We start from the raw sequence: 25025 nt of genomic DNA, 5'->3' as shown, positions 1-25025 counted from the left end.
ATACAAAACATCCAAAGTTTGACAAGAAAATAGCATGAAACCATCAAAAACTATAGATACGTTGGAGATGTATCAGATGGGTTCCAGGCCGGCAGCCTGGGATAGCAAGGATGGATGTCGTTTTCTTTTCTCGTTTGTTTGCGTCCGTAGTCGGACCCTGCTTTTCTTCATGATGTTTATGTATTGTATTGATGTGACTCTGATGTAGCTTGTGGCGAGTGTAAGCCAATTGCATATACTCTTCTCTTCAGTACATGTACCTGTAACGATATCCATTCTTGTGAAACGACGAGATGCGCTTCTATCCCTGACGAGGTCCTCGTGCCAAATTAAGGATAGGTTCGCATCTTGGGCGTTACAAGTTGGTATCAGAGCAGTACCGACCTAGGAGCCCCCTTGATTGATCGAACTTGGTCGAGTCGAGTCTAGTGAAAAATTGCTTTGAGTCTAGTTATATATCAGAGAGTTGGATTCTTTTTTCTCCTCTTTTATGCTCTGGTGAAGAATCTTGACGTAATAATTTTAATTATACTCCTCTTCTCACTCAAAAAAAATTAGGATCACGCGGATATTTTTGGAATCTATATGATGTCGATGTGACGGAGTTCTGTCTTGGTGCCTCCTGTCTGACTTGATTTCTTCCGGGGAGTTGAGCTCTAGGGGATTCTCGAGCACATCATTATCATTCAGATTTCATAGTATCTCAGGACTAAGGATGTTAGAAATTGCTTCAATACTAGTAGTGGCGAGAGGAGTCCGGCTTCCCCAGTACTGGTGCAGAGAGTTCCGGATGTATCGCCATACTTAGTATCGTTGTGTTTACGAATGTCTGAGATAGATGAGGTTCCAAGATTCTGGTTATGTGTTGACGGATGTGATACACTGGACGGGTTAGTATAGGAGTTGTGTGATATATTACTCCTTGTATCCGTGGACCAGATTGCATGACCAGAAATTTCGGGAGTTCTTAGGTGGGAATTCAATAGTTACTTATAGGACAATCTTCCAACAAATGCATGATGTTAGGTTGGGGTTCGACATATAGTGGATTCGTTTGTTCACGGTCGTCTTACAGCGGTTCTCGTTGTGTCTTAAAGAGTCCTTGTAGCTTGCTACGACTCGGGGATGCTTCGTATGTCGTGTGCACTGCCTTGCACAGGATGGCTACTGTAAGGATCGAGCCCGTGCGATCCTGTCCACGAAAATATCGGACGAAATCTCTCTCATGAGTTTGTTCTGGCTAATTTGCAAGCATCATCCTTTGTTTTGTTGGAATATGGTAATTCAAGTTGCTTCGATGTCAATGGTGGTTTCAGATCTTTCCTAAGTGGTGTTCTCATATTTTTATGGGTATGCTAATTCTTTTGCTCGATCAGCTTGTCTTTTCAATTTCTTGACAACCGGAGTTGTTGTGTCAATTCTTTTCAACCGGTGTGCTTCTCTTCAGTGAACTCCATCCTCTCCAATTTTGCAAGATCAATCTCTCATTTCTTTCCGAAGTTCATCCCATCTGTCCCAAGTTGTCTTTGTTTTTCCCGCCCTCACGCCCTTTTCTTCAGTGATTGGATTTCATCCAAGTGCATTTCTAGCGCTAGCAGAAGACGTGGACCTGCACACACAACAAATAACTTTGCTCCCAACGAGTACAGAGAGGTTTTCAATCTCTCTGGCCTTGTAGTTTGCAAAGTATCAAAACACAAGTGGGAAAGTAATAGTGATTGCAACGAAAAAGTAAATGAAAGCGGTAAATAATGGAGGTGTAAACAATGATGGTGATATGGACAGGAGTCACGTGATGTTCACTAGTGATGTCTCTCTCCCAAAAGACGAGAAACAACTATGCTTGGGTAAACAAATCACAGTTGGGCAATTGACAGAATTATGATCGCACTGCAATGCTAATTATGCTACTTGATAGTTAGAGGTTCAATAGTAATGGGTAGTACGCCAAGACAAGTAGACCGTTTATTCATCAGCATCTGCTTACTAATCATCCACCTTGAGATATCTATCCAGAACATCTCGCCGGTATTAAGTTGTGAGCCCCACCCAAAGTGTAAACTCAAAGCAACGGACAACTGCATTAACTAACTATGCGTAAGGTAAACGATCCTTGCAACCGTGGTCACAAGCAACATTGTTTTCTCCCTGGTGGCAACAAGCACATCCCCTAGTCTCATGTTTCTATCACTCAACCTAGACATCGAGGGCCATGAACCCACAATCATGCATAACGCTCCCTCTTGGAGTTACAATCTACTACTCGGCCAAAGCAATAAATAGCAACAGAGAACATGCATGAATCACTAAGGAACATAATATAAAGGGATAATCAAATATATAACTCATAACAATCTGAACATAATCTCATAATCCATCGGATCCCAACAAACCGAGCATAGTAATAGCAAGAGAATTACATAGATGCCTTGATCATGTAGTGCAGCTCATAAGGACTAACCATTGAAGCACAAGATTGGAGAGAATACATCACATAGCTACTGGCCATGGACTCATGGTCCAAGGAGGACTACTCACGGCACGTCTGGGAAGCGTCCATGGCGGTGGAGAAGCTCCGGCAAGGTGCCGGGAAGAGGTCTCCCGACGCTCCCGATCTTGGAAGCGCTGCGGCGGTGGAACGATGGAGAAATTCGCGATTCCAGAAGTTGTGTAAGGGTTTCCTCTCGGGACTCTAAATATAGGCCAAAGGAGGGCACCGGAGGATGTGGGACCCACCCAGGCAGCCTCCTGGCGCGGCCTAGGGCCTCGTCGCGCTAGCAGGTCGCCTGGGAGGCCCCTAGCCCCCCTCTGGCCCATCTTCGGTGATCCAGAAGCTTCTGTTTTGCTGATTTTTTTATATATTTTTTCTGGAATTTTCGGGCTTCGGAGAATTGGGTAAAAGCCCCTACAAAATAGACATCAGCAGACAGAAACTGGCACTGGGTGCACTGAGTTAGTAGGTTAGTCCAAATATGTGTAAAATGATATAAAAGTATAGCAAAACATATAAGAATGTCACCCAAAAGATCATGAAACAAGAATAAATTATAGATACGTTTGGAACGTATCAGCAATCATCACCGGAGGCCATCTTCATCATCCCCATGGTCACCATGACGAGGAGGGAGTAGTTCACCCTCGGGGCTGAGGGTATGTACCAGTGTGTTTGATCTCTCTCTCTCTCTCTCTCTCTCTCTCTCTCTCTCTCTCTCTCTCTTGTTCTTGAGATGTCATGATCTTGGTGTATCATGGGCTTTGTTAATATAGTTGGACCATATGGTGTTTGTACCTTGCTATCTTGATGTGATGAACTAAATCTTTCCATTTGAGAGGTTGTTATGTTGGATTCAATATTGGATTTGAGATCAATTGATGTATGTCTTGCATGTGGATACCCATGGTGACAATGGGGTGTTCTATTGATTCACTTGATATATGTTTTGGTACTCAACTTGCAGATTCCCTAGGTGGCATTGGGGTAATCTATGCATAGCGGTTGATGCACATTCTTGTCCTACTTTCTCCGATACAAATCTTGGGGTACTCTTTGAAGTTCTTTGTGTTGGATTGAATATGGTGAATATGAAATTGTTTGATGCATGTCGAATAATTAAGACACGGATACTTGAGGTGACATTGGAATATCTAGGTGACATTAGGGTTGATTGATATGTATCATAGGTGTTATTCTAGTATGAACTCTAGGTTTGTTTGTGACACTTATAGGAATAGCTCAAAATATTGATCGGAAAGAATAACTTTGAGGTGGTTCGCTGCCTACAACAACTTCTTCTTATGTTCTCCGCTAATAAGAACTTTGGAGTGATTCTTTGTCGCACGTTGAGGGATGATCATATGATTCTACTATGTTAGCATTGTTGAAAGATTGCACTAGTGAAAGTATGAGCCCTGGGTCTTATTTCCAAGCATTTATACAATGTTTTGCTCCTTGTTTGCCACTTTCTACCTTGTTGTTTTTATTTATTCAGATTATAAAAATCTATTTATACTATCCATACTACACTTGTATCACCATCTGTTCGCCGAATTAGTGCACCTATAAATTTTGCCATTGTATTGGGTGTGTTGGGGACACAAGAGATTTATTGTACTTGATTGCAGGGTTGTTTAGCCATTCTTTGCAATTTAATCTTGACCATATGGTCACAACCATCTTCTAGTTTTCTTGGAATTGAAGTCTCTAGCTAGAGCTTCTCCTCCCTAGCTTTGATAAGATCATTGGTAATATGCTCGGTGAAGGCAATATTGAGTGTACTAGTATGGGGGGCTTATCCATTCTTTGCAAAAAAGTGATAACTTCGGAAAGACTACAATTATCAAAATCAAGATTACTACCATTAATTAAAGTGGTGGTGATGTCATCTAAGCTCATTCTTTTGGTAGTCTCTAAGTTCAAAGGACCTTCTTGTCCTAAAGTTGAGGTATCTAATAGTTTTGAGATCTTCAACAACTTGTATAGTAGCAAGGGTAGTGTGGGTAGGAAGGCTCTTAATCCTATCTTCCTCTTATTTTTCTCTAGCCCGTCTATCCTTAAGTTTGGCTAGCATTCTTATGTTCTCATTAATTTGGACTTGGATAGCATTCATGGGTGTGGTTTTCCTTTCCTCAAGGGGGAAGTTCCAATTTTAAGCATCTCTACATTATGAGCTATGTTGTCTACCTTCTTAGAGAGACTATCTATTTTTTCTAATTTCTCTTCCACACTCTTGTTGAAGGCTTTTTGATAAGTGATAAATTCTTTAAGCATGCTCTCTAATTCAAAAGTGGAGTTCTTGGTGCTAGGATAATTGTTGTTGTTCCCATAGTTGTTGGATGGGAATGGTCTAGGTTTGCTACCAAAATTACTCATATAAGCATTATTATTAAAGTTGTTCCTAGAGATAAAATTAACATCAACTTGCTCTCTTTCTTGAGCAACCAAAGAATTTAAAGGAACATCATGAGGATCAATAGGAGCTTTCTTAGTAAGTAAAGTCATGATCATATCAACCTTATCATTAAGGGAGGAGATATCCTCAACAGAGTTTACCTTCCTACCTGTTGGAGCTCTCTAGGTGTGCCATTGAGAATAATTTGTCATCATCTCGTCCAATAGCTTCGTGGCAGCACCAAGTGTAGTCGACATAAAGGTTCCTCCCGCGGCCGAGTCCAACAAATTCCGCAAGGTAAAGTTCAATCCTGCATAGAAAGTTTGGATAACCATCCAAGTAGTCAAACCATGTGTAGGGAAATTCTTAACAAGAGATTTCATATGTTCCCAAGCTTGGGCAACATGTTCAGTATCCAGTTGCCTAAAATTCATAATGTTACTTCTTAACTGGATAATCTTAGCAGGCGGGTAATACTTCCCAATAAAAGCATCTTTGCACTTATCCCAAGAATCTATGTTATTCCTAGGCAAAGATTGAAGCCATACTTAGAAAGGAAAAAAATCTTATGTTTAACAATATCACCATCTCCTTCTTTATATTTTTGCATATCACAAAGATCAACAAAATTATTCAAGTGCAACCCAGCAGCATCTCCAGCACCGGAGAATTGATCTTTCATAACAAGGTTCAGTAAAGCAGGTTTAATCTCATAGGAGGTCACCTCAGTGGCGGGAGCAGCAATAGGAGTGCAGATAAAGTCATTGTTGTTGTGACTAGTGAAGTCACACAACTTGGTGTTCTTAGTGGAACCCATAGCAGCAGCAACAAGCAAGAACAAGCAACTATTTTTTTTTGGTTTTTGGTATAAGACTCTAAAGAAAAAACTAGAAAGAAAACTAACAAGATTAAAAGAAAAGGTAAAAGATAGTGTGCACCTCCCCTATCTTGAAGAATGGACTCCCCGACAATGGCGCCAGAAATTTGCTTGATGACGAGTTGATGGATATACTTCTCGCCCCTCGTTGGTTACCCCAAGTGGAAGGTGGTGATGTAGTCAACAGCAGATTTCCCTTACACGGGGACTGTAAGGTTTATCGAACCAGGAGGACTCCGAGGATCAACAAGTAGGTGTCCGTTGCTCTGGCGCTAGCAAAAGACGTGGACCTGCACACAAAACAAATAACTTTGCTCCCAACGAGTTCATAGAGGTTGTCAATATCTCCGGCCTTGTAGTTTGTGAAGGATCAAAACACAAGCGGGAATAGTGATAGCGATTGCAACGGAAAAGTAAATAAAAGCAGTAAATGGTGGAGGTGTAAACAATGCTGGTAATATGGACCAGAGTCCCATGATGTTCACTAGTGATGTATCTCTCCCAAAATACGATAAACAACTATGCTCGGTAAACAAATTATAGTTGGGCAATTGACAGAATTATAAACGCACCGCAATGCTAATCATGCTACTAGAAAGTTAGAGGCTCAAAAGTAATGGGCAGTACGCCAAGACAAGTAGACCGTTTATTCATCAGCATCTACTTACTAATCATCCACCTTGAGATATCTATCCAGAACATCTCACTGGTATTAAGTTGCGAGCCCCACCCAAAGTGTAAACTCAAAGCAACATACAACTGCATTAACGAACTTTGCGTAAGGTAAACAATCCTTGCAACCGTGGTCACAAGCACCGTTGTTTTCTCCCTCGCGGCAATAACACATCCCCTAGTCTCATGTTTTTTTCACTCAAGCTAGACATCAGGGGGCATGAACCCACAATCATGCATAACACTCCCTCTTGGAGTTACAATCTACTACTCGGCCAAAGCAATAAAAAGCAACGGAGAACATGCATGAATTACTCAAGAACATAATATAAAAGAATAACCAAATATATAACTCATCACAATCTGAACATAATCTCATAATCCATCGGATCCCAGCAAACCAAGCATAGCAATAGCAGGAAAATTACATAGATGCCTTGATCATGTAGGACAACTCACAAGGGCTAGACATTGAAGCACAAGATTGGAGAGAAGACATCACATAGATACTGGTCATGGAATCATGGTCCAAGGAGGACTACTCAAGGCATGTCTGGGACCGGGAAGCGTCCATGATGGTGGAGAAGTTCCCGGAGGTCAATCCTCCCTCCGGTAGGGTGCTGAGAAGAGGTCTCCTAGTGCTCCCGATCTCGGGTGTGCTGCGGCGGCGGAACGATGGAGAAATTCGCGACTCTAGATCTCCTCGAAGGGTTTCCTATCGGAGAGGTAAATATAGGCCGAAGGAGGGCACCAGAGGAGGTGGGCTCCACCCAGGCGACCTGGTGGCGCGACCAGGAGGGGGGCCGCGCACGGAGACTGTCTTGGCAGGCCCTGGCTCCCCTCTGGCCCACCTTTGGTGCTCGTGAAGCTTCCGTCTCGTTGATTTATATATTTTTTTCTCGGGATTTTTGGGACTCGGTAAATTGGGGTAAAAGTCCGTGCAAAAAAGACATCAGCAGACAGAAACTGGCACTGGGTGCACTGAGTTAGTAGGTTAGTCCAAATATGTGTAAAAAGATATAAAAGTGTAGCAAAACATATAACAATGTCACCCAAAAGATCATGGAACAAATAGAAATAATAGATATGTTTGGGACGTATCAACCACCAACACATTATCTCTGATGAGCCTTATAGAATAAAAGCACTCTCTGTTGGGGAAATAATCTCACGCAAAATTCTTTTCAAACTGTTAGCAATCATCTTTGAGATAATTTTATATACCACATTACATAGAATAATTGGACTATATTGTGTAATTACCTCAAGGCTCTCAACTTTCGGTATCAAGATAATGTTTGTAGAATTCCAAGAGAAAGTTATCTTTGTCTTATTTATAGATTCCAGAACTTCATTAGTTAATTCTTCTTCCAATATGTGTCAAAAACGCTAGAATAAGATTGCATGTAAGCCATATGGTCCCGGGGCCTTCATATCACATATCTCGAAGAGGGCCTTTCGCACATCATCTCGCATATACGGCAAAATAAGGTATTCATTCATATCCCGGATAACGAGAGTTTTGACACACGACAAAAGCCCCCTCATTGACCTCTCCCGATCTAGAAGTAAACATATTACAAAAGCAGTCACTCACAAGAGCTTTGAGGTTATCATTGCCTTCCACCCAGTGTTGGCTCTCATTTTCCAACTTTTTATCAAGTTCTCGTACCTCCGACCTGAAGCAAATTGCTGAAAATAAGAGGAGTTTCTATACCCATGTGAAGACAATTAATATGCCCTCTCTGGGCCTAATATGTCATGTATTTCTCAAGTAGATTCTCAATAAGAACTGAAAATTCTTTTTTGCTTCATTTTGGCTTCGGTAATATAAGGTTCTCGCATAAGCTCCTCAAGATCATCTTGCGACTTATGGAGTCTGTCATGTGATGCCTTAAGGACAAGACGATCCCATGCAAGCAAATCATGGTGCAAGAATTTAGTTTGTCTTTAGCAGTAGGGCAAAGGCCAAGGTGCAAAGCCTTCTGCCAAACAACCTTGACAATTTCTTCCACATATTCTTCTGTGAGCTAACTTGCCTCAAACTTCATCTCACATCTGAATAAATTCTCTGCCACTCCAGCAAGATGTTCAGTATCAAGTAAGATGGGCCTATGATCAGATTTCATCATCTCTAAGTTACAAAGCCTAGCATAAGGATAACCTTGTGACCATGCAATGTTGGCCATAGCTCGGTCTAGTCTTTCTCGTAATCCACCACAAAACCAAGTGAAAACACCCCCTTCATATCAACCGTCCTCGAGCGAGCAGTCTGACAACGCATCCTGGAATGCCTTGAGTTGCGATCGGTGTCGGGGAGCCCCTCCATCCTTTCAAGTCGAGTATAAAATATCTTATGATGGTTCACGGCAGCATCCACTGGCATAAAGATCACGCAAGTAAACATTTGATACGTGTCCATGTTCAAATCCGATAACACGTGTATTTGCATTCATATTTGTTTTGAAAATATGAAAACAGAAGTGCCAAGAGCACTATATACGCATTTGACCCGTTTCCAACCCTAGTAGAGGTGATGTCACCGTGTGGTATGAGCGGGCGCGCTCGTACCATGTGTCGTCTTGTGCTCTAGACACACTAGCGCAATTTGTCGGCAAAGAAAAATTGCTTCATTTCATTGGATCTTGATTGTTTTTTCAAACAAATATGATTCTCAACCACTAGTGGTAGACCTTGAGGCGGCATCCAAACTTGGTGGACTTGCTAATGTGATAACATAAAACTTGGGTTAAGATCATTTCTTCAAAACTGCACCAACAAGTTCCAAGTATTTGAACATTTTTGGATCACATTGCATGGACTTGGTAATGTGATAACATAATGGTACTTTGCAAGTATAAAACGGAAAGAGTCTTCATATTTATGAGTGGGGGCATTCTGCCAAGGGGTAAAATAGGGAAAATATAATTGGTGGATGAAGAATCATTTTAAAGGTTTTTGGAGAAGGTTTTGGCATCTTCTTCAAACATCAAGGCTATTAAAAAAATGTATGATCAACTAAAGGTATGAAATCTAGAAAATCAAGCAATTAAGAAGAATAGAATGGAGTATCACAACAAAACTCTAAAGTTATACATGATTGTGAAGAAAACTCATCTTGTTTGATTATGACAACTGCCTACTCCACATGTGGTGTTCTATGGATGGGCTACACAAGGAGGCAAGAATGTCCTTGTTCCTAGCCCAAGATGGTGGCATCCATTCGGTGCTCTTCTCCCAGTCTCTATCCCCCCTCTCTCCATCTCTCTTTGTGTGTGTGTTTTTGTGAGTGAAGAGCCGAGTTCCCAGGCGCTTTGCTCTCTAGGCAACATGTCAACTGAGATGGACGGTGTGTTTTATGTCGGTTGAGCTTGCTCGTGAAAACAGGCGTGGACACATGGGACAATCACCCACCGAAAAGCATTGACACTGTGTTTGGTTGGGGCAATAATTAAGAGCCACGTAGTGAAAATCTGAAACAATATGAGATTTTAATAAATATATGTGTTGCACACGTGCATAAGAATTGAGGAGGGCCAAACAATGGGAGTTAAATGTCACAAGACTTTAGTAATATTTCGTATAACTAGGGGCATGCGAATTGAAGAGGGGTGAATAATGAAAACTGAGAGTTCAGGTGCCGCCATTTCATTGAAAGAGGGATTCAACGTGGAAACTAAGAGTTTAGAGGTTCAAACCTAGAAATCGAGAGTTTATAAGGGTCATGAAAACCGAGAATTCAATTGTCACCATTTCATTGAAAGAGGGGTCAAACATGAAAACTGAAAGTCCAAGTGCCACCATTTTGTTGAAGGGGTCAAACATGAAAATTTAGAGTTCAACTGTCGCCATTTTAAAAAAAGGGGGTTAAACATGAAGACTCTGAGTTCAACTATCATTTATTGATGAATGGTCAAACATGAAAACGAGAGTTCAACTGTCGACGTATTATTTCACGGGTCAAAAGTGGAATTGAGAGTTCAACTGTCGTCGTCTTACTTCAGGAGTCAAATATGAAAACCAGGAGTTCAACTGCTCATGTTTCGCTAAAAGAGGGGGTCAAGCATGAAAACCGGGAGTTCAACTGCTCATGTTTCACTAAAAGAGGGGGTCAAACATGAAAACCAGGAGTTCAGTTGCTGTCGTTTCACTAAAAGAGGGGGTCAAACATGAAAACCGGGAGTTCAGCTGCTGGCGTTTCACTAAAAGAGGGGGTCAAACATGAAAACCGGGAGTTCAGCTGTTGGCGTTTCACTAAAGAGGGGGTCAAATATGAAAACCAGGAGTTCAACTGCCGTCATTTCACTAAAAGAGGGGGTCAAACATGAAAACCAGGAGTTCAAATGATGTTGTTTCACTAAAAGAGGGGGTCAAACATGAAAACCAGGAGTTCAACTGCTGACGTTTCACTAAAAGGGGATCAAACATGAAAACCGGGAGTTCAATTGCTGGCGTTTCACTAAAGAAGGGGGTCAAACATGAAAACCAAGAGTTCAACTGCTGACGTTTCACTAAAAGAGGGGGTCAAACATGAAAACCGAGAGTTCAGCTACTGGCGTTTCACTAAAGAGGGGGTCAAACATGAAAACCAAGAGTTCAACTGCTCATGTTTCGCTAAAAGAGGGGGTCAAGCATGAAAACCGGGAGTTCAACTGCTCATGTTTCACTAAAAGAGGGGGTCAAACATGAAAACCAGGAGTTCAGTTGCTGTCGTTTCACTAAAAGAGGGGGTCAAACATGAAAACCGGGAGTTCAGCTGCTGGCGTTTCACTAAAAGAGGGGGTCAAACATGAAAACCGGGAGTTCAGCTGTTGGCGTTTCACTAAAGAGGGGGTCAAATATGAAAACCAGGAGTTCAACTGCCGTCATTTCACTAAAAGAGGGGGTCAAACATGAAAACCAGGAGTTCAAATGATGTTGTTTCACTAAAAGAGGGGGTCAAACATGAAAACCAGGAGTTCAACTGCTGGCGTTTCACTAAAAGGGGATCAAACATGAAAACCGGGAGTTCAACTGCTGGCGTTTCACTAAAGAAGGGGGTCAAACATGAAAACCAAGAGTTCAACTGCTGACGTTTCACTAAAAGAGGGGGTCAAACATGAAAACCGAGAGTTCAGCTGCTGGCGTTTCACTAAAGAGGGGGTCAAACATGAAAACCAAGAGTTCAACTGCTGACGTTTCACTAAAAGAGGGGGTCAAACATGAAAATCGGGAGTTCAGATGCTGGCGTTTCACTAAAGAGGGGGTCAAACATGAAAACCAAGAGTTCAACTGCTCACGTTTCACTAAAAGAGGGGGTCAAACATGAAAATCGGGAGTTTAGCTGCTGGCGTTTCACTAAAGAGGGGGTCAAACATGAAAAACGGGAGTTCATTTGCCGCCAATTCATTGAAAGAGGGGTCAAACATGGAAACTGAGAGTTCAGCTTTCGTCTTCTTATTTCACGGGTCAAACATGAAAACCAAGAGTTCAGTTGTCTTCGTTTTACTAAAGAGTGGTCAAACACGAAAACCGGGGTTTCAACCGCTGCCGTTTTGATGCATGGAAAGGGTGGATAGCTGAAAGAAAAATAATTTATTGATTATTATATCTCTTTCACCATAATAACCTTTGGTTATCATCCTCGTAGCTAATCACCCCTCGTCGAATCCTACCAATCAAACAACAGAATCCACGAAATCCCCACACGTTCCGCTCAAATTTAGACACCGAACAAAGCATCGAAACAAAACCGACGCATCTCCTGTCCAATCCCAGTTGCAGTTTACATTTGTAGAATTCTCAACCCAGTTTTACAATACTCCCATGCGTTCCAAAATACATGAAACTGTAGGTTTCTCATATATATATGAAAATGGCTATGTATTTTTGGGAGTACGTACTCCCGCTTCTCATGTACCACATAGATAAATATTTTATATATTATTATTATTTTTAATATACTTCATTAATAACTACTAGATACCTTAAAGTGAGTTTCATGAAAAAATTCATGTGAGTTTACGTATTTTTAAAGGTTTACGTATATACTGCTTCGTTTATACGTGAAAAAGGTATATTAAAAAAAGTACGTCGGAGCTGATATTTTTTAACAAAATTCATATTAAGGTATCTTAGAATATTTAATAAAGTATATTGAAAATGATTTTACCCAATGCGTATATGAAATATATTAAGAACAGGAGTACATACATCGAGGAGTACAGAATATTTAATAAAGTATATTGAAAATGATAAAGGGGTATTTTGGAATGAATAATACTATGTTTGTGGAGGGTCCTGCTTGACTTTGCAAGGTACAGTACCAATGTACCATTGATGCGTGCAAGACGTACAAACAACCTCCGCGCAGAGGTTAAGGACCACCACCATCATCATCTAAACGCCCGCCTTGACCAACCACGCTAATCCTCCACCATCATCTAAACTTCTCTGCACTGCACTGACAGCACGCACTAATCAATCAGGAACTAATCGCCACGGCTAGATGCCACTAACAGAAAAAAGATCAGGACCCCCTCGCAAAAAGAAAAAAAGATCAGGACCGACTCGACAGCCCCTTAACATATTCCCGGTCAAGCCCCCGTCGTCCCCCCCAAAAATGCCACGCGGTCAAGCCCCTGCCTGCATGCTACTGTGCGGCACGCCCGCGAAAAAACCGAGGGCCTCTCCGCAAAATGGGCTGGCAGGCGTCAGCCGATAAGCCAGCCCACCGGCAGCTGTCAGCCCGCTAGCTACAGCTCCACTCCCTCACTCCCCCCACCTTCTCATTTACGCGTCGCCCCCTGCCGTTTCGCACCCGCCGCGCTCCGGTCCCCCGCCGCCGCCGCCGCCGCCGTCCGTCCCCCTCCTCCTCCCCCCTCAGGTGAGCAAGCACCCTCCGCCTCCCCCTCCCCAACGTCGGCCTGTGCGGGCCGGAGCTGGGCTGGGCTCGCTCGGCGCACGCATTTTTCTCCGCGAGATTGGGTTCTTTGGGGAGTCCATGTCCGTGTCCATGCTCATCCTCATCCTCATCCTCTCTTGGATACGGTTCTGCTTTTGTTTGTATCCCCATTCCCCGGGGAATCTCAGCGCTGTATACGGTCCTTGTTCCAAAGGTTTCTCCCCTCTGGTTGATATACTATAGATAGTAGTAGATGAGTAATGGTGGTGGCGAGAGCTAGTGTGCTCGGTTGAGATTCGGGGATGTTTTTTTGCTTTTGGGATTCGTAATGCTCAAGATAAAGCTAGGGTTTTCCCCGTTATTTTCCGCGGGTTTTACGGATTTTCTCTGCTTATTACGATTATCCCCACGCCCTTGCCAGATTTGAGTGCACATACATAATTGGGAGGTTTGGATATGGAAGAATGGCTAAGTAAATTATCCTTGCTTATAATTATGTTAAATATAGATGGGAAAGAGGGTGGGGGAGCCATGCATTTATGCAGCAACATCATCTACCAGTGCTAATGTTCAGACGTAGATAGATAAGAGTAGCGGATTCCTCTGACAGAGCTGCTGCTTCTTTCACGAGCTGCAACCTTTGGGTGATATAAAAGTGCTCATCTAGCAGAGGATAAGAGCAGGTGGGCTATGAGCTGGTACCGGCATATTTGTTTCTGCAGAATTTTTTCAATTACAGTTCTGCTGTATGATTGTCTTGTTGTTTTTACTTCTCGAAAAGGAACGCTTTGTTGTTTAAAACCCCGCTTCAAGAACTTGAGTTGTTGCCGCACCTGCATCATTTCTCAAGAAAATAGAATATCCAAATGCTGTTGCAAGATTTGGTGATAACTTTTTTCCCCCTCTGAATCCTACTTCAAAATGAGCAGAGGAAGCTCCGGATTGGCATGAGCTAGGGGGCCATGGAAGAGGCAGACAAGGACCGCAATTCCTGCAAGCGACTGCGAGCGGTAGGCGGCGGCGACTCGGCGGATGCGTGGCGGACTTTCCGGGTGGCACGCGCCGCGGCGGGTGGCAAGGACCGGCACAGCAAGGTGGTGACCTCGCGCGGCCTCCGCGACCGCCGCATCCGGCTCTCGGTGCAGACGGCCATACAGTTCTATGACATCCAGGACCGCCTGGGCGTCGACCAGCCCAGCAAGGCCATCGAGTGGCTCATCCAAGCCGCCGCCACCGCCATCGATGGTCTCCCATCGCTGGACTGCTCCTTCGGCCTCCCCGTCGCCTCCCCAGCAGCAGAAGATACCGCGGAGGTCAGCACCTCGGAGACCAGCAAGGGCTCCGTGCTCTCGCTCGCCAACGGCCCTGCCGACAGTGACAATGCCGCTCACCAAGCCAATGCATACAGCGGGGGCACTGCCAATGGCACGTTTGCCGAGCTCCTGCACTGCTCCAACGCTGCCGACAAGCCAATGCAGCATCAGCATCACCAGCAGCAGCCGACGCTTGCCTACTACGCAGCCCCGGGTTCGCACGTCGCGCCCATGTCCTTTGAGATGATTCCCCAGCTCACCTTCTCCCAGGACCAGCAACACCGCCACCACCGCCACCATGCCTCTGTCGCCTTCGAGAGGAGCACACTTCAGTCCAACACCGTCTCCACGCCGCAGTGGCCGCCGTCCCAGCACCCGTTCCTGATGCAGAGGTTCTCTGCTGCTCCAGCCGAGCCTTCGCCTATGTTTCCCTTCTTTCTTGGAGGCAACAGCGCCGCCGCTGCTGCTCCTGCGGCGGCCAATGCGCCAGAGCGGAGGCTGCAGCTCTGGGACTTCAAGGAGGAAAGGAAGACATAATTTCTTCTTGGAGAGGTGAGTTGTTTCCCTGCAAAAAATAAATAAACTTTTAGAGTAGTTTAACTGCACCTGTTCATGTCATTGTTACACTGAGATAAAAATGTTGCATGAATCGCTATTGGTCATTCAATGCACAGGCTGCTGTTAGTTTACTCGAATTTGAATTGTACTCCAGAGTCCTGACGAAGTCATTTCCTAATGTGGTACTCCAGAGTCCAGACAAAGTCATTTCCAAAAATGGAGTAGTTAATTTCAGAACTTAGCAGCAGTAGCCAACCAAAGGGGGTGTTTTCTCAAGAAAATAAACCGATTCTAGCTTCCAAATTGGGGCTGGTACACTGCTATTCCAACTTCCAAGTTCCTAGAGAATAGCACTGCTAGAAAATAATTAGATATACCATACTAAATTTAGCCAAGCTTAGGAGATGTTTTTTACAGAGGTCATGCTGCAGCAGATTTACTGAATTCAGACAATTTGCTGCAACAGTGTGCAGCAGTCCAATTTGGCAACTCAGGGATTTTGATAGACATGCTGAAATACCTATTCTTGAGTGACTGGTTTTGGATTCCTTTTGAGGAAAATATTTTTGGGAGTATCTTATTTGGCAACTGTGACTTTCTAGGAAGTTTCCAACTATAGTTGTAGTTAAGAACGGCTGTTTTTTTTTTGAACAAGAATGGCTCTTTTTGAAGGGAGATCATTTCACTTCAGGGTACAGGATACTCTTACCCTTTTCTGGATTAATTGTTTGTATGCCACTGCATGTTTGTGGCACCGTCCATTCTCTTACTAACAAGGTGGGGCAGCCGACATGTCAGTGGGACAATGGTATTTTTTCTTGGAGTTATTTTTCTTCTTCTTTAGAACTCAGAACCGAGTAATAGCTGGGTGGCTAGAGTTCACAGCAATAAACTTGCCCACCAGCGAATCCGTGGGGTGCTAATGTGTGTAATCCACAGAAAGGTCTCATATTCCGCCCCCCTTTAATCAGAATTATTTTTGCTGGGAATTTGAGATCATAATACTCAAAAGTCAAGATTAGTACCACATCAATCATGCTACAACTCTATTAACTTCAAAAGACGAGTTATTTAACTATTTTCTGCACCACTCAAGGCCACTCCTATACATGCAATATGCATCATTCTTATCTGCATTCTTTCAAAAGCTTGCGGATGTTCTAACCGCACAGTCATCATCTGCTAATATTCCTTTGCCCTGATTTCATTCAGATTCGGCTGTTCTAACTGCACAATCATCATCTGCTAACATCTTTTTCGCCCTGCTTTCATTTAGATTCAGTGTTGTGCCAACCTACCAAGTCATGATCCATCCAGCACAAGCAAAACTCTGAAGGAGAGAAAGACGCAAGGCATCGAAGGTGTCGGCGCCATGGAGGCGCGTGGAATCACAAATGCTTATTAGCTGGATCTGAGATCCTTTCCTCGCGGTTTTCATTTTGTCGTTGTCATCATCTGACCTATAATGTTGTTGCGATCGGAAATCGAATGTTCTTTAGAGCTGTACTTACTCTGTTGCCCCCCCCCCCCCCCCCCCCCCCCCGCCCCTGCCGCTATCTTTTCTTTCTTTTCTGGTGAGGAACCCAATTTTACGCTTGCATGGAATGGTTGCTTTTACCCTGCGTTTTTTATTCGTCTCAAGTCAAACTTTGTAAGCTTTGACCAACTCTGTATTAAAAAATGTCAAAATCTACAACATCTAATATGATATTAATCCGGTATTGAAAATGTTGATATTTCTCTCTGCAAACATGATGGAACTTTACAAAGTTTTGTGTTTGGCGCGGGCGAAACTTTACAAAGCCGGACTTCGGTTCGATCAACGGTAATACGGAGAGTAAAAACGGGCGGGAATTTTCCAAGTTGTGCACAAGAATTGCTTATGTACCCGGGGCATCAGCATATGGTAATGCAAGCATGAATCCTTTTCTTTCTTTCACCTGATACCAGCAGCGTCCTTGCATTGCCTTGGCGAAAATTGTCGGTGCAGTCGTCCAAACGTTGCAGATTCCTGATGCCCTTTTTTTTTCATTCCGTAAATGAAGCAGTCGTGGGTCACAAGCCCATGGGCCGGACGGCTGGCCCGAGCTACCACCACCCACGCACACCCATTCACCGTGACCTTCATCATTCAGCCCACACACGCGTATGGAGTACTGTATTTCTTTGCTCGGGTCCTGGCCGCGGCGGCTGGTCTGTTTAGTCCCACACCGCTTGCCGCGGCGGACGGCGAGCCTCCGGGGGGCTATGAAAGAGGGAGCGGGTGCGGCGTTGGAGAGCATGATCCTTCAGGCAGCAAAAGGGATGTGATGAGTGGTATCTGCTCGCTGTAATCTGCGAGAGGGGTGTCCGCCCCAACCAAGCCTGTTACGACAATGGGCCGCCCCAATGACTTACCATCTGATCCCGAATTTCATTTTTTTTAACTTGTTTTTTTATTCTCTTGCTGAATTTGGAGTTTTCATTTCTTTTTTTTTTCTCGCTTGCTTTGGATATTTGTTTTCTAGGTTCGCTTTTCTCTCTTCTTTGTTTTGCCCTTACTAGCACAAATGCCGAAAGAGAAAAAAAATATCATGTCAATGACCTACTCCGGTAATCGTGAAAAAATAGAAAAATGCCGAAAGAGAAAAAAAAATATAAAATAGAAAAATGCCGAAAGAGAAAAAAAAAATATAATGTCAATGACCTACTCCGGTAATCGTGAAAAAACAGAAGATGCCATTTTTTAGGAAAGGCCTATATGGCCTGGTTTATTGATAACTAAAAGTGATTACATCTTTCACAAGATAAGCAGTTAGGACGGTTATCGTCCCAAGTACAACAAACATTATTAAGATAATTATACTTACGTGATTGCATCTTCCACAAGATAAGCAGTTAGGACGGTCATCGTCCCAAGTACAACAAACATTATTAAGATAATTATACTTACGTGATTGCATCTTCCACAAGATAAGCAGTTAGGACGGTCATCGTCCCAAGTACAACAAACATTATTAAGATAATTATACTTACGTGATTGCATCTTCCACAAGATAAGCAGTTAGGACGGTCATCGTCCCAAGTACAACAAACATTATTAAGATAATTATACTTACAGCTAGTTCATGAGCCACAACATTGGTCTCACATAGACAATGTATGAATTTGACCTTCCCTTTTAAAGACACACAATCCATGATTTCTATGTATATTGCAGCAGCTGGAAACACCGTTCGCCCGAGCACAAATTAACAACGTCGAGGCAATCAGATTCCACCATCACATTATGAATACCCCGAGGAAAAAATAAGCGATAGTATTTGTTGCATCGACAGCATGTGAAGTTTGTCTATGAAGACACCGTAAATACCAAGCGTCGACAGAAATGACCATTTGTATGGTAACTGACAGCATACACTGGCTGTGAAGGGATACAAATAAAGTGCTCCAAAATTGCAGATCCTGAGCGATTCAAGGCAGTTGCGTCCGAAATCACATGAGCTAGTCCCAACGCATTCCAAAGGGTAGTGGCTCGGCTGCAGGTAAACAAGAGATACTTGACATCTTCGGCACCCTAATTGCATATAGGACAATGACCCATTCTACCTACTTGGCGGTTAGTAAGAATTGATTTCTCCAGCAGAAGATCTGAACTTTGAGAGGTATGGATAGTTTCTAAAGACAATGCCAAACTGGGATAGTAGCTGATGGACCTGAAGATGAAACATTGGAATCCCGCCTATATCGACGAGTCCATTCAACATAGTAAGCAGTGCGAACCAAGAAAATACCAGTCCTTCTATGCAACAATAACATAAGCAAGGAGGACGGTAGCTAAGTTTATCATGACACTCAACAATATTTCTTAACTAAAGACGAGCAAACACATCAGGAAAGAGCAGTTACCACTGTGATCTCTTCTGAAGGTTCATCCTCATCAACAAAATCTGAATTATGCGCTTTCCCATTTGCAAAGGCCAGATCATCAGATGAAGCTGAGTCTACTGGTATTCCCGGGTTCTATGAACCTTTATTGCCGTATTCAAGTGGGGCGGCATCATGTTCATTCTTGGAGCACTTCTCCTCTTGAACTGATGGGCTGGCAGCATAGGACGTGTTAATGCGGGACAAAATTTTATTCATAAGAATTGGCATAAAGATAAATAGTTGCGAAGAATAAAGCATACCGGTTGTTCAAAGTAATTTCCCCTCCAATTACTGTCTGAATAGTGCTCCTTTGGTACTTCCGTCTTGGCTCTACAAAAACTTCACTCGGATCATATGAGAACGAATAATTCCTTTTCTTACTAACTTTTGCACCACCAACTTGAGGTATTTCTCCAGCTTGGTCACCTAGCTCATCAGCAAGTGATCCATTGATGTCAGCAGTTTTCCGAAGGTTTTTTGGTACACAGTTCTCAAGAAGTTTACCATTATCATGACCAGAACTCTTCTCAGGAGAGCGTTTGAATATCACCTGAGCGCATTTTCGAACTCAAGATACTGGTGTTGAGACTGAAGGCCATTAGACTCTCACATACTTCTATGCAATGTTGCTCCTCCTCTCATGGCTGGTGGGGAGGGGAAGAAGACGGAGAGACTGAAATCAATGGGCTCGAGAAAACACATACATGTAATTTGTCCAACAAATTGACTGAAACATGCAGCAAAATACACCGTCAATGGTTTTTTCCTTGCTTCACCTTAACCAACACGCAACACAATACATCGTCATTGAAATGAGATTTCAACAAAGGAAGAACGCTACTTAGTAAGTTTAAGGGGTTTCAGCCCAACATTGACTAAAACTGTTTTCGAGAAACTGGACGGTTGGACCTACACCGAGATAGAACAATATACAGAGTATTCCTTGGAGTAAACGTTGGCTCTAAAAATTGTCCAAACGAAGCCGACATGTCAATGCCCTGAGATAAACATATCCAATAAAAAAACTCCATGCATGAACAACTGTATGATCTAGCTGGATGCGCAAATAGGTGTTAAAAAAACTCACAGGAATAATCTTGGAGATCATAAGTACATATTTAGTCAAATTAAAAGGCAAAGTCAGAGCAGGGAATAGTTGATCCGAAAGACCTGCCATATGAATGCACAAACATTCATATGAGTGTTCAGGAAGAAGAAGAAAAGCACAAAGATGCCATCTCCTATAGCTAGCTAATGTACCATGATAAACATTATACATACTTTGGGGGAGAGAGTGGTGCCTCCGACGACGAGGAAAGCAGCAGGGCAAGACCAACTGTCCCGGCAAGTCGAGTCAGGCAAACCGTCAAACGGCTGGGAGGTGGTCCTGACGGTCGTGGACTCGGATGGGGGCAGCTGAAACCTGAAGCACACATCCGCCCACCGCAGGGGGATGGGGATTGGGCAGGTGGCGACCTGATCGTGCATGGAGTAGCGAACGCCGCACTCGGTCCTCCCGCAGTCCCCGTCGACGGCCGTGTCGACGCACGTGCAGCCGCAGTGGTACTGAGGCTTGCCAATCTTGCGGTTGATGAGGCGCTGCATCACCACCACCGGCACATAGAGGAGAGTAGGGCATGGCCGGCACGGCCTCCTTGCGTCGCTCCTCGCTGCCCGCCCGACCCTGGGGTTCCACGATGGTGGCGGCGCACGAGAGACGGGCGGGGGCGACAGATCTAAGATATGGCCGGAGTGGCACAGCTTGGTGACGGGAGGGGCGCAGTCCACCGCTGCGCACTCAGCCAGGATGGGCCGACCAACTGCCACGCGGGCCGCAGGCGACAGCGAGGGAAGAAGGAGAGGGGGGGGGGGGGGGAGGTCGTTGCGCAGGCGAGATGCGCCGTCGCCCGAGTCGCCCTGGGGGAGACGACCTGGGGGCATGTGGTTTCGACTCCCGCTGGTTCAATATTAAAAAGTGCAGGGTCCTTTTTGTAAGAACGAAACGTTTTCTCAGTTCAGCCACTTAAATTAGGACTACGGGTTTAATACCCAAAACAACAGGGACTTTTTCACAAAAATGCCACGACGGACAACCAGAAACCCTATTTGCTTTATTATTAGGGAGAGATTTCCTTTCTTTTGACTTTTGTCCAAATTTCGTATTTAAATATGCGCGCGCTTAGTTGTACTAAGCGACAACTAAGCGGCAGAATAGGAGTTGCAATCTTTCTCTTGCCTTATTTGTCTTCACGAGAGACCTCTTGACTTTAAAGGCATGTACACTATATGCTTGAATGGCGTTTACGTTAGTTTAAACTCCAGTCGTTTAGAAAAATCTGAATGAGACGTCATTATAAGATGCAGTTTTACAAGGATTATGCACATCATGAATGATTTAGAGTTCATAAGGATTATGCACATCATGAATCCTAAATGTGAGAATGCTTTGGAACAAATTTATGAGTTATTTTTGCAATTCTATACATAACAGAAGGACATAATTTATATGAAAAACTTCTCCTTCTAAGGGAGATACTAGAACTTAGCAGCTAATGTGTTCTCTATAGGGTAAGTCCAACGATTCAGCAGCTAATGTGTTCTCTACCAAAGTAATCGAAAGGCATGAACAGTCATATTTTGCTGCAAATGTTTACGTAAATGCAAACTTACACATGTTACTATATTTCTCACTAGAAGCTAATTCAAGATATTTTCTATATGGACTGAAGTAATAATCTTAGTCATAGTCATCAACAGTCATATTTTGCTGCAAATGTTTACGTACATGCAAACTTACACATGTTACTATATTTCTCACTAGAAGCTAATTCAAAATATTTCTATATGATTATGGACGGAACTAATAATCTTAATCACAGAGCCCTTAGTAAATTTTTTTTTTTGATATTTACAACATCTACGTATTGTCAAGTGCAAAACTGAATCAAATTGTAACTTCAATTCAACTCATATGGAAGCAAGACATTAACCTCTGGTTAAATCTACAGTGCCATAGTCCATATGCTCCATCTCGGGTTAAATTCCATGTCTGCTATGTTGAGGATGTTAATGGCTGCATTCTCATCTTTCTTTGTTTGTAAGATTATAAACACTAACCTCTAGCCCAGGTTCGTCTGGTGAACATCTAAAAAGAAACAGTGCCATCACAGGGGCTAGATATGAACAGTTTAGGCTTGTTCGCTGCCCGGGTTCCATAGGTGGCCTGGCTCCGCCACTGCCTTGGAAGCTGACCCTCATGAGGCCTCAAGCCCTCGATAAAATATTTCCTGGTTCGATGTCACATTTCTTGTTACCCCAAATCAGTGAATTGGACCAAAAAGTACCTCCAAACATCATATTTAATCATATTGGCTGCAAATATATAGTCTCCACAATACTGAACGAACTTGAGATCATGAAATTATATTCCATCATAATCAAGCTTGGTCAGAGAGTGCCAACTGTTCACCTTGAAAGAGCAAATGCCACCTGTTAGGATCGAAAAGTATGTGAATCCAGTGTTTGCAGCATGGTTAGGCACTCAGTTCAATACAACTCCTTCCAGGTTCCTTGACTAAACCTTTCTTGCTTAGTTGCGTCCTATAGGTTGTAGCCTTCTTCCAATTCCCCAAACAACTGAGCATATTAGAAATTAAGACAAAGTGGCCAGAATCTTGAGGGTCCAGGTTAAGTAATTCCTCTGACACTGAATCCATTGAAGAATCGGCACACTGAGAACTGTATGCACTGACTATAGGAGCCAAAACCTGATTCCGTAACTGAATAGGTATCTTCTTAAAGAACTCCTTAGCAGTACTAATCTGACCAGACTTGCATAGCAAATCAGTTATGCACATATAGTGTTCAATAGATGGTTCAATACCATATTCCACTGTCAAGCTGTGAAAACACCGAAGGCCTTCATCTATTAAACCAGAATAATTGCATGCTGTTAACAGATGGGTAAAGATAATGGCATCTGGTTGAACACCTTCCTTTTGCATCTCGCTGAAAAGAGCGAGAGCTTCACTGCCTTCGCCGTTGCAAGCATAGCCGTTAATCATGGCACTCCAGATAGGTAAGTCTCTATTGGTAATGGTAACATCATCAAATATTTTCCTAGCCAGCTCGACGCTCCCACACTTGCAGTACGTGTCTATCAGTCCGGTAGCAACTCGCAGGTCTGACTGAAGTCCGACTGATGCCACATGCTCCTCAACCTTTCTTGCCTGATTAGCAGAGCCCAAGTCAGCACAGGCTGAAAGAACTGATGAAACTGTTGCCCCATTCGGCTGTACATCTGTACGCAACATGCTATCGAACATTGTCAACGCCTTGTCCGGACGGCCACCTTCAACATATCCATTTATCATCGAAGTCCACAGCACTACATTCTTATAGTGAACCACATCAAAGACCTCCTGAGCAGCCTCAAGATCCCCACACTTGGCATACATGTTAACCAAAGATGACACAAGATCTTGCTCGGATTGAAAACCACTCCTGATCAGAAGAGCATGCACACCCTTGGCCACCAACAGGTTCCCTAGCAGAACAGCGGCTGAGACGAGATTAACAAGTGCGACCGAGTCAAACGTGTGCCCAGCACCCTGCATACGGTTGAGCAGAGCAAACACTTTGTTAAAGTCGCCCGTCTGCAAGAACCCTGACGCCATTGCGCTCCAGGAAACTATAGACTTCTCGCGCATAGAGTCAAACAAGAGCGACGCGGCATGCAGCTGGCCATCGCGGACAAGCATGGTGAGCACCGAGTTGGAGACCGGCAAATCCGCGTCGAGCCCAGACTTGAGGCTATATCCATACACGCACATGCCAATATTTCTAGCGGCCATGGAGTCCGAGCACCCAGAGAGCACGCCGACGAGCGTGCCCCCGGCGGGGCTCACCCCTAGTCCCCGCATCGCGTTGAACATGTTGACGGCCTCGGCGAGACGAGAGGCCTTGCTGTACGCGGTGACCATGCAGTTCCAGGACACGAGGGTCCGGCTGGTGGTGGGCATTTCGTCGAACAGGCGGCGCGCGTCGGGGAGGGACGCGCACTTGGCGTAGAAGTCGAGCAGCGAGGTGCGGACGAAGACGTCGCCGGCGGCGCCGGCGAGGAGCGCGTGTGCGTGGAGGGAGCGGCCGAGGCGCGGGAGGCGGAGCGTGGCGCAGGACTTGGCGAGGGATGGGAAGGTGGAGGCGTCGCCGCCGCGGAGGCCCGCGGCGAGGAGCGAGGCGTAGTGCCCGAGGCAGAGCGTGTGGGAGCCGGACGCGGCGGCGAGCTGGATCAGGCGGTTCCAGTGGCGGAGGGCGGCCGCCGGGGCCGGGACGCTCATGCTGGGGCTCACCGACGGGGAGAAAGATTTTGGTTGGCGATATGACCATATTTTTTTTCTTTGGAAAACGCTTTCCTCCGGAGCTTCAAATTTTACCCATCACTCGATATAATTTTTTTCCATACCCGTTATTCATCAACGCAAGTGGGTACCTACCATAAAACTACACAGATCTGCAACATATCAGTTCGAGTATTATATAATCATAAATAACAAATTTATAATAATAATATATAAACAACATTACCTCATGACATCAACACATACTTGCACACAAACGACACATCTTGGACGTCAGCTAGCTACGGGATTTGGGTACATGGGTAATGGGTATCTATTGCCATCCCTATCCCCGAGTGAGCACCTCGCCCGCCGTCCTATCGCACGAGATCGGACCGTCATCGTCTGTCCCGTCCACGTGCGCTCCCAGGTCCATTTTTCCGCAGCAATTTTTGTTGCGATCGTTTCTTTTTTTGCTTCTAGCTCGTAGCTGCTTCCACATGTTCGTTACTGCTTCCACCTCTTTTGGCGACCCGAGCGACAGAGGCGACGGAGGCCGCGTTGTCCACATCTCGAATTGTGGCG

At 44.2% G+C, this 25025-nt stretch overlaps 2 protein-coding genes, 1 long non-coding RNA gene and 1 other non-coding gene across 5 annotated transcripts; 2 read left to right on the top strand and 2 right to left on the bottom strand.

Annotated features, from left to right (window-relative positions):
- Window positions 1-13221: 13221 nt before the first annotated feature.
- On the top strand, window positions 13222-16698 carry LOC123398388 (transcription factor PCF8-like). 2 transcript variants are annotated; one of them, XM_045092867.1, is made up of 3 exons: window positions 13222-13303; window positions 14251-15186; window positions 16469-16698. In XM_045092867.1, exon 2 carries the CDS (start codon window positions 14284-14286, stop codon window positions 15169-15171), a length of 888 nt encoding a protein of 295 aa, XP_044948802.1. In that variant the 5' UTR covers window positions 13222-13303; window positions 14251-14283; the 3' UTR covers window positions 15172-15186; window positions 16469-16698. The 2 variants fall into 2 exon arrangements, with proteins under 2 accessions (XP_044948802.1, XP_044948801.1); XM_045092866.1 differs by lacking the exon at window positions 13222-13303 and having other exon boundaries at window positions 13665-15186.
- A 795-nt stretch (window positions 16699-17493) lies between these two features.
- On the top strand, window positions 17494-17600 carry LOC123400538. Its single transcript, XR_006610772.1, has one exon. It is a non-coding gene; the product is annotated as a small nucleolar RNA Z279/snoR105/snoR108 (small nucleolar RNA).
- A 1562-nt stretch (window positions 17601-19162) lies between these two features.
- Window positions 19163-19712, bottom strand: LOC123398624. Its single transcript, XR_006610223.1, has 2 exons — window positions 19362-19712; window positions 19163-19273 (listed from the first exon to the last, which is right to left on the bottom strand). It is a non-coding gene; the product is annotated as an uncharacterized LOC123398624 (long non-coding RNA).
- Window positions 19713-22607: 2895 nt separating this feature from the next.
- On the bottom strand, window positions 22608-24473 carry LOC123398623 (pentatricopeptide repeat-containing protein At1g11290, chloroplastic-like). The gene has a single exon (XM_045093072.1). It carries the CDS (start codon window positions 24438-24440, stop codon window positions 22635-22637), a length of 1806 nt encoding a protein of 601 aa, XP_044949007.1. The 5' UTR covers window positions 24441-24473; the 3' UTR covers window positions 22608-22634.
- Between the last annotated feature and the right edge of the window lie 552 nt (window positions 24474-25025).

The sequence above is a fragment of the Hordeum vulgare genome, chromosome 5H (genome assembly GCF_904849725.1).
Source record: "Hordeum vulgare subsp. vulgare chromosome 5H, MorexV3_pseudomolecules_assembly, whole genome shotgun sequence".
NCBI lineage: Eukaryota > Viridiplantae > Streptophyta > Magnoliopsida > Poales > Poaceae > Hordeum > Hordeum vulgare.
The sequence above is the reverse complement of the archived record's forward strand: the minus strand, read 5'-3'. Positions and strand labels throughout refer to the sequence as shown.

Excerpts from the sequence above, each read along its gene's own strand:
- LOC123398623 (XM_045093072.1), bottom strand. The coding sequence starts at position 24,440 with ATGAGCGTCCCGGCCCCGGCGGCCGCCCTCCGCCACTGGAACCGCCTG.
- LOC123398388 (XM_045092867.1), top strand. The coding sequence starts at position 14,284 with ATGGAAGAGGCAGACAAGGACCGCAATTCCTGCAAGCGACTGCGAGCG.